The following is an 8,886-nucleotide window of genomic DNA, read 5'->3' as shown; positions in this document are numbered from 1 at the left end:
AAGAGGGGGGGAGCTAAGATGAGCTATATGTCTCTCTGTAGTAAGTAAACTAAATAAGTCATCATCCTCACTCAGAGCAAAGTTTTTTTGGGGTGCTGAATGTGCACTGTGATGTCTGCCTGTGGCAAAACTGTTACATGCGGCTGAAGAGAATACTTCCTATTTGCAAGCAGACAACTCCAATTCTAGCTTAATGTTGTTTCATTTCCCTAACCACTGGAGTGCATCTCTGTACTAGTTTGGGTCAATACAACTTGTAGAAGCTTTTCTGCACTAGTGGAGTGGTTCTAAACAGGTTCTTGGGTGGTCTTGCTCTGCTTCCATTTCTTCCAACTCCATGTATCTGACTATTGATCTTGGCTTGCTCATGATTGGTTGATCACACCTGTTTTAGCTAATTAAAAACATTACGATAAAACTTTCTTGCATCAGGCATGCTAGGAGTAGATATAGACAGAAGATATACAGGAGCAGTGGGCTCAAGGAACAAAAATTCAATAACATTAACAATGCAAATATGTTAAATTAAATCACTTTGCCACGTTTCCCCCTATTTTTGATAGTTTTTTTTTTCCTCTATCAATATTTACTGTTAATATTTTTACTGTTTCGGTGGTTTTTAGTATCTTTATTTATTTATCTATACTATAATTTTATTTATCTATTTATTTCATTACATTACATTTTTTAGCCGCATTGATCTTTTGAAATGTCTTATTCTGCAGTTTTATTCTTGTTTATTTTATTGTACATTTAACCTCAATTTTGCCACTTAAGGAAAACACTTTGGTTGATGTTTTTGAATGTGTCTTGACATACCATGTTTATGCATATGTTAACACTAGAAATGCAGTTGAACTTGCAGCAAGTTAGAGGCATTTTAACTTAACTGAAATAAAGCATTATTGTTACCGTAACTTCATCACTACAACCTTAATACGACATGTCAATGCAAACAATATGTGGCAAAAAATAAAATTGCTTTGACTGTTGACAGTTGACTATTTGGCTCATACGTCGCTAACAAGATGAACATTTCCCTCAGAGCATCTTTTAGAACAGCTGTCAGAATGTGAATCCAGAGTTTATTTTACTGAGGATAACTATATGGAGACAGTTTCAAGTACATTAGAGTAGAAGTTCCCTAAAGATCTTACCACATGATTACTGTGAGCCATCAGACAAAAACGAGGTTAATGCTTCATGTACAACACGTCCAGTCCATGGTTCTTTGTAATAAATGCAAAAGCTTATCTACCTACCCACACACCTTGGCAGGGGGGCACTCCATACCCTTCGACCCCCGCCCAGGCAATTAATCTTGAGCTCCCCTTCCAGACGGTAGCCGCCGAAGCAGGAGAATACGAGCGAGTCGCCGACCCCAAACTGGAAGCCCACCCTTCGACTGTAGGCAGGCACTCCAGGATCCTCACACGGCTCCAGATCATACTCTGCCAGAAGAGACACAACAATGAAGAAAACACTTTGCTTTGATCGCCCTGATGGGTGAGAAAAACTCAGTGGCAGAGTGAGAAGATGAAACAACGGATCTGTATTTATGAAGCGTGCGTTTGATGCTCCGCGACTGATAAAGTGCGCTTGACAGTTTAGATGAATTCAGTGCTTTCAGGTGTTAGCAGTCCGTGTTACTTTACTGCATCAGTAAAAAGGATAGTCACACTGTCACGGCATTCATGTCTTCACAAATATCGCAGGGAAAAAAGTGAAAATGCACTGCGGATGAGCAACAGATAGTAACAAATCACAGGCCTCACCTGAGAAGGTGATGTTAAAGCCCTCGTAGGACATGGAGAAGTCTGAGACGAATCGTAGCTGCGCGCTGAAGTTGCCGAAGAGGCCGGCTTTGATGGAGGGCGGCAAGACGGAGCCGGTGAGCCTGGCCACGGGATCGGTGAAGCTGCCGTCCTCCGTAATGAGAAGGTAATCGTGCGAGTCCTCCAGGTGGAACGTGTGAAAAACGAGCTGCACTCCTGAGGGGGAGGGAAGTTTCAGACGAGATTAGGGGCCATCGGTCACACACGGAAAAACCCTGCTCTGTGCTCACGGGCCCACAAAGAGGATGGGGCCAGGTAATGCTGATGAAAACAAAATTGCATCGCCACCACAACTGGATGGTCTCTGCTTGGAAAAAAAAAATGGAGTTTTGGAAGAAATGGTACATTTGCAGTCATGGGATTTGAGGGGGTAATTTGGCTGGAAAAAAATAAAAGACAGGTAATGTCTTTTGATGCCGCCAACACTTTGAAAATGGAAGCACTAAATGACTGTTTCGACTTACCCTTTCCGTGTGATACTTCTATGGTCCATGTGCAATTGAGCGAGTTGGGGTAGAAGTCTGGGAAACCGGGGGAGAGAATACTTCCACTCTTCCCAAATATGTAGCCTCCACATAGAGCTGAAATACATGGAAATTACAATCATGTATTATGCATTTATCAGAAATCATTAAATCAATGCATATAATGAATCAACCATATGATTCACATCACAATTCAAGTTGATATACCTGCCTTCTTCAGAACAACTAGCCTGGCCCCATTCGCCTAATACATCCGCTCATTTACACCTCACTGATACGATAAAATATGGCTCCTCTGTATGCTTTTTATGCCTCTCTCAGCCACCAGGATGGTGGGCCAATCAGTGATGCAAGAGGACGGTGTTAGCTTTGGAACTGAAAGTGGCTGTGGTACAGTAAATGGTAGTAGCCAGCAAACGGCAGTAAACATAAAAAAAAAAAAAAAAAACGGCAGTCAGAACAATGTGTAAATTCACACAGCAGAGTTAAGTACATTGCTTCCAGACTGCCAGAGTGGTTTATTATCAGTTTGTAAATGTTAGGTGAAGTAGAAAAAATTATCATGAATCCCTGATCGATCAATTGGGCATGACCAATGATTTGAAAATTAACCTAAAATTGAAGTTCATTTGAAAGTCTACGTCCATTACGATGCTAGAGTTGTAAACATTTCCCAATGGAGAGTAGCCAGACTTTCTTCACAAAGTGAAACAAAAATTGAGTGAGTCTGGTGAAGCCAGACTAGGGAGGTAAATGAATAAGCCAAAACAGGTATTTATCAATCCAATCATATCAGCCTTCAGTATCAGTCTTGGTGTTCTGATAATAGCATTTCACTTGAAAACAAAGGTGTGAATGATCACAACGATACACTGCTTCATTAGACTGTATTTTGATTAGTATGCCAATTGTGTCTAAAACTGCTCAAAGACATTACAACATTAAAAAGGGTCCAGGCAGCTTTGATATGGAAATCTAGGTCAGAGTCTGCAAACAATGTCCCTGGGTGTTAAAAGGGGAAAAAAATCTAATATGCACTTTATAAATATAATAAACAAACTTTTGGAGCCTCTCCATATTATGTGCAGAGACAGCACTGACGACAGTGTGAATCCGAGAGGCAGACAAGTTTCCAATTGAAACCCTTTGGAGTTTTAGGCATCTGGCAACACTTGAGATGAAGATGTGGGATAGACTGATAACGGCTGCGGGGAGATCAAAGGCAAAATTAATAACAAATCATAACGCAGCAAGGAAAGACCCCATCAATGAAGATAGAGGCATCCCGCGTAACATGCTTCACGTCGCCTCAACCGCTGTCTCCATGAGAGACACAGGAAAGTTGTGTAACAGCTCCACAACATCTGACTAAACATAATCATAACGGACCAAACATGGGCCAAGTATCAACATTATCATAAACTTTTTATGTAATAGGCTACTGGCACCGGAAAAGTCGACTAATACTGGTATTTTTTCTTTTTTTTTTGAAAAATTAAAATAAAAAGCAATTAAGGGCAAGCTTGCCTAAAATAGAGCAAATTCACAAAAAAAAAAAAAAATGCACAGAGTTCACAGTGGCAATTCTGCCCAGCTCCAGAGGCAATGGTGATGCTGGTGATTAAGTGGAGATCATGTTGCGCATGTTATCATACGCGCCCAAGGCAACATGTGCAAGTTAATCAGCCAGGATGGCTCCTCCACTGTGAGACAAATAAAAGTCACATAATGGTGCAGCGTCCCCGACGCGCGCCGCTACACACACGCGCTCGGGCCCGAGCTGATTTGTCGCCCGATAAATGGGTGACTGAGCTCCTTTATTCCGGTGCTGAGGGAAAAAACGGCCCTTTTAGAGCAACCTTGAGATTCGTGTCGGGTTGAACATACTACCTGAGACACGGCATCAGCACATACTGTAGCTCCCTTGCTGTAAATAAACGCGGCTGCCGCGGCGGCCTTGTAAGTGAAGTGGTGGAGTACGGCTTGTTTTGAACCAAATGTGTGAATGATGACAGACTCCCATCCGCTTGCATGGATTATGATGTAAGGTTAAGATTTAGCATGTGACATCAAGAAGGCTGTACTGTAGCTTTCACGGTCCTTGAAAAATATAGAAACGATGAGGTTAAGCAACATGAGCTGCTTTGGGAATTTGATAGCATGTGTTATTTTTCGTAAGGGACTTCATGAGTGCATATTACTTATGCATATTTGATCAAACAGCAGCGTCTATGCTGTCTGTGGGTGGAATTAAAGTGGCTTTGCGGTGGTGGTGCTAGTGGAGTCGGATGTTGATATTTATTTCAATTTATTTTACCATTTCTCTGCAAAAAAAAAAAAAATAGGTAAGAAACACTTGTGTTTGTGACGAAGGTCGCGTCCAACCGACGCTGCATCTGTTTGAATAAAAAGTCTATCTGAATGAAGCGCTCAGTGGAGCCGGTGGGTGAGGAAGAGGATGGCGCAGGCTTGTGAACCTAACGGTCTTCGTCTTGATTGTGCTTACAGGAAAAAGACGGCGTGGGGGGCTGCTTTAATCCCGCACCAGAAGGCGACAAATAAGATAAACAAAACAAAACGAGCGGTGGGCGCGTCCGCCGGAGCCGTCTCTCTATCTGCGGGCCCTCCCAGCGCGGCCGCCTCCGCTTTAGAGGCGATTTCCTGCGCCATAGATTCAAGTCGCCCGCTCCTCTCATGAAGAATTAATGAACTGGAGTCCAAAGGGGGGGTGGAGGTGGAGGGGTTGGGGGGCTGTGGGGTTGTGGGGGTGGGGGTGAGGGCTGGGAGGCTGAGATGGCTCACTTCTTTCCATCCTGATGAGGAAAATGGGAGTCAGCTGTGCATATCGCGCACACCTTCGTCTCTGAGCATGATGCTGAGAGCAGAGGGAGGGAGGGGAGGAGGGGAAGGGGCAGGTCCCCCCCCCCCCGCCTTGTGCTTAAGAGACCGTGCTGCAGGGTAATTGTAAGTGAGTCCGTGTCTGTGTGAGTGCATGTGTGTGCATTTCTTTACATGTGTGTGTGTGTGTGTGTGTGTGTGTGTGTGTGTGTGTGAAATGGTAGTGTAGATACATGCTTGTGCCAGTGTGCTTGCATCTCTCTGTGTGTGTTTGTGTGTGTGTGTGTGTGTTTGTGTGTGTGTGTGTGTGTGTGTGTGTGTGTGTGTGTGTGTGTGTGTGTGTGTGTGTGTGTGTGTGTGTGTGTGTGTGTGTGTGTGTGTGTGTGTGTTTGTGTGTGTCTGTGTGCATGTGTGTGCGCGTGCATCCCTGTGCATGTCAGCAGAGGTGCGCCTGGCATACCATCACAGCTGGGCAGCGCGTGGTTCCACTGGTGGTTTCTCTCGCACACGATGGGCTCCTCGTCGCTCAGTGTGTACCCGTGATCACAGCTGAATGTCACCCTGGAGCCGATGGCAAAGCTGCTCCCGTGCCTCTTCCCATTCACCGGGATGCCAGGGTCTAAACACGAATCCGTTTCCATCATGATGCCTGTGGGGAGAGAACAGGACCATTTCATTCCCCCCTCCTGCTCCCAAATTGAATGGAGGACAGAGACACCAAGAGCTTGCTCTGTCTTTATCGTTCTCCCCACCTCTCTTTGTATCGCTCTCCTTCTCCGTGCACTGCCTTCTCTCTCTCTGTCTCTCTGTATCATTCTCCCACAGTCTGTCTCTATTTCTTCTTTCTTCTCTCTCTTTCTGTCTCTCTCTCTCCTAGACTCTAGTCTTTCACGGCCTCTCTCTTTTTTCTCTCTCTTTCTCCCTTACACCCTCCTTGTCTCTCTCTATGTCACTGCCTGGCAATCTCTCTGGCAATCTCTCTTTTTCATTATATTTTATGCGCTGGATATATATCAAGTTCATCTTGACATAATTAAAAGAAAATAATTATGTAGTGAAAGGATTCCTTCTGCAACTTCGGTATTACCCAAATGAAAAACATCCTTGTCTTCAACATATTTTATGACCACTTACTTCAATTATGCTGTCTAAATTGATGTCTAAATCATCCTAGAACACCAGGATAGTCAATGGCTTGATTGAGCTGACTCTGTGTATTGTATCTCCTTGGACTTTGCCCAGATGTGTATCAGTCTCATATTTTATCCAAGTACGCTATTAAAGTGGGAGACACAGAGTCTTTCAAGTTTCAGAGATTGTACTGATTGTACCGAGATTGTATACGCTAACGTCTGGTGGCAACACACACACACTGAAATCTGTCTGGACTGTACGACTCCATCACTACTTTATCTAGATGACACAATTGCCAGTGTGATTTCATCAAGCTGATAAAAGTATACGGCAGACAAAGCTAAGATGATAACAATCCACATGACCAAACATACTCATAGCAATATTCCGAAAAGGATAACATGATCATCTTTCTCTAGAGCTGTTGAAAAACAGAAGGTCCTGTCATTTAAGGCACTTTGTCCACATCACTCCCACCTCCTTGAAAAGCAAAAAACAGAGGTGACAAACAGAGTCTGGAAAGTTGAAAGCAATTTAGATATAACACAAGGTCCCCGTTCCAATTAGTCGAGGCGTTCGCTGCACTAAATGAGTTAATATTTGAACAAGAATCTCCAGACGCGCGGGGCGAGTTGGATTCCTCCTCCTTTTCTCTCGCGCCAAAGCTCGTTATCACTCTGAGTCTCTCAATCCCCTCTCGCTAGCGCCGGGAAAAACTCACACGAGTGGCACACGATGACGTGAATCATAATGGTGGGGGGAGGGGGGGGGGGGGAGAGAGAGAGAGAGAGAGAGGGAGAGAGAGACGGAGCGACAGATGAGCTGACTCACTCTCGTAGCGTATCTGGAAGCCCACGCTGGAGCGGCTGTTGTCGGTGGTGAAGAGGAGGTACATGTAATTGCTGGTGCTGATGAGGAAGCGGGGCGCCTGCGTGCCCTGGTACTCCCCAATTAGGGCCGCGGAGGTGGAGGGGCCGTCCCGCACCTCCAGCGTGTCGTAATTAACTTCCGTCTGAAACCTGACCAAAGTGGAAGGTCAAAGGTCAAACGCGCAGGCAGACACACACACGGACACGGACACAGACACACACACACACACACACACACACACACCAACACACCATCACCATCAATTAGACTTAGGCGGTTTACACTGAATGAGAGCAATGACTAGCAATGAATCAGCCTTCAGAAGTGAAAGGGAGAGTTTAACTACCAGGAATCGCTGTCGTCATAATGTGTAGTATGCAGCGTATAAATAATGTGCATGTTTCTATCCATTTGAGACTTGAGGATTGACGGTGAGTAACTCTGAAGTGAGATGGGCTGTGGGTAAGTGCCGTGTTGAATGGTGTCCATTGTGCCCTTTGATCTGATTGGAGTAGCACAATTACCGGTCAAAGGTGATTTTGACGGCATGGTCCTTCCTGGCCTCGATGATCCACTCGCAGTTCAGAGAGTCTTTGTAGAACCCGGGCCAACCAGGGGACAGCAGAACCCCCGCCGGAGCCGTTAAATGGCCACCGCAGGGAGCTGAGAGGGGCACAAAGCAGAGAAAATCACTTCTCACGTACACTACAATCCACATGCACATACTGTAAACCTAAAACGAAATGCCATACCAATTCCCAAGAGTGTGCTATTACAGTAACAAGAATTCTTGCAAAGCTATTGTTAAGATCTGACATTGCAAAGGCTTTGTTAGATTGTAATTATACCCATTAACTAAACTACACTGACTTTGCTACAATGCCACTGTTAGATTGTACGTATATTGGTTTAACCAACCTATACTGATTTACACAAACGTAATTATCAGCATTTAAGAGGATTTACGTTCTCTGTTCTTGCCGAGCTGAAGCTTAATCCAACCACTAAACCAAACGTTATCACCGTTTGGTACGTTTTCATTTTCTGTATCTCAATAACATACTTCACAACACTAAACAACATAGATACCCCATACTGCAACAATGGCCTTGTCATACAAAGCGTGGCCAAACAATTTGCCCATACAAACCCGCCGCCGTATTTGTATGTCCATTAAAGAGCCATTACCTTCGCAGCGAGGGACGGCTGCGTTCCAGACCACGTTGCCGTCCTGAATGACGCAGGTGATGGCCTCCGACCCGTGGGTCTTGATGAAGCCCTCGTCACAGGTGAACAGCACGGAGCTGCCCAGGAGGAAGTGCTCGCCGAACCGCTGACCGTTGACAGGTATGCCGGGGTCGTGACACTCATTCTGTCCAAAAGCTTTCGAGACGGAGAAAAAGAGAAAAATAATTCCACAAGGTGGAAAAATGTGGAAAATTAAAATGCGGCACTGTATTCTCTCTCAAGCATCATCAATTATCGTCTAGCCCGCAGAGCCTAGGGCACATGCAGCTTTACCTCACAGCATACATAACCTCCTCGTCTCTCGACATAAACCCATAAACTATTTTCTGCCGCAAAATACAACTGGGAGATCATGACTTTCCCCCCATTTTTATATTTATTTATTTTTTTCCGCCTCTATTTCTGGAGAATCGGTAATGAGGCACAGAGACCTAATGGCAAGCTCTGAGGGCACGGAAGCAGCCCTTTTATTTCTC

General features: G+C 44.7%; 1 protein-coding gene across 1 annotated transcript in view; it reads right to left on the bottom strand.

Annotated features, from left to right (window-relative positions):
- The window catches only part of LOC134063580 (CUB and sushi domain-containing protein 1-like), a 232,763-nt gene that overhangs the window by 84,301 nt on the left and 139,576 nt on the right, over positions 1-8,886 (bottom strand). The window contains exons 16-22 of the mRNA XM_062519171.1: positions 8,351-8,545; positions 7,687-7,825; positions 7,124-7,311; positions 5,619-5,807; positions 2,300-2,416; positions 1,776-1,991; positions 1,263-1,451 (exon numbers count right to left, since the gene is read on the bottom strand). Coding sequence (XP_062375155.1) covers positions 1,263-1,451; positions 1,776-1,991; positions 2,300-2,416; positions 5,619-5,807; positions 7,124-7,311; positions 7,687-7,825; positions 8,351-8,545 — 1,233 coding nt within the window. The remainder of the gene's footprint in view (positions 1-1,262; positions 1,452-1,775; positions 1,992-2,299; positions 2,417-5,618; positions 5,808-7,123; positions 7,312-7,686; positions 7,826-8,350; positions 8,546-8,886) is intronic.

The sequence above is a fragment of the Sardina pilchardus genome, chromosome 18, assembly GCF_963854185.1.
Source record: "Sardina pilchardus chromosome 18, fSarPil1.1, whole genome shotgun sequence".
NCBI lineage: Eukaryota > Metazoa > Chordata > Actinopteri > Clupeiformes > Clupeidae > Sardina > Sardina pilchardus.
Note: the sequence above shows the minus strand (reverse complement) of the source record. Positions and strands in the feature narration are given on the sequence as shown.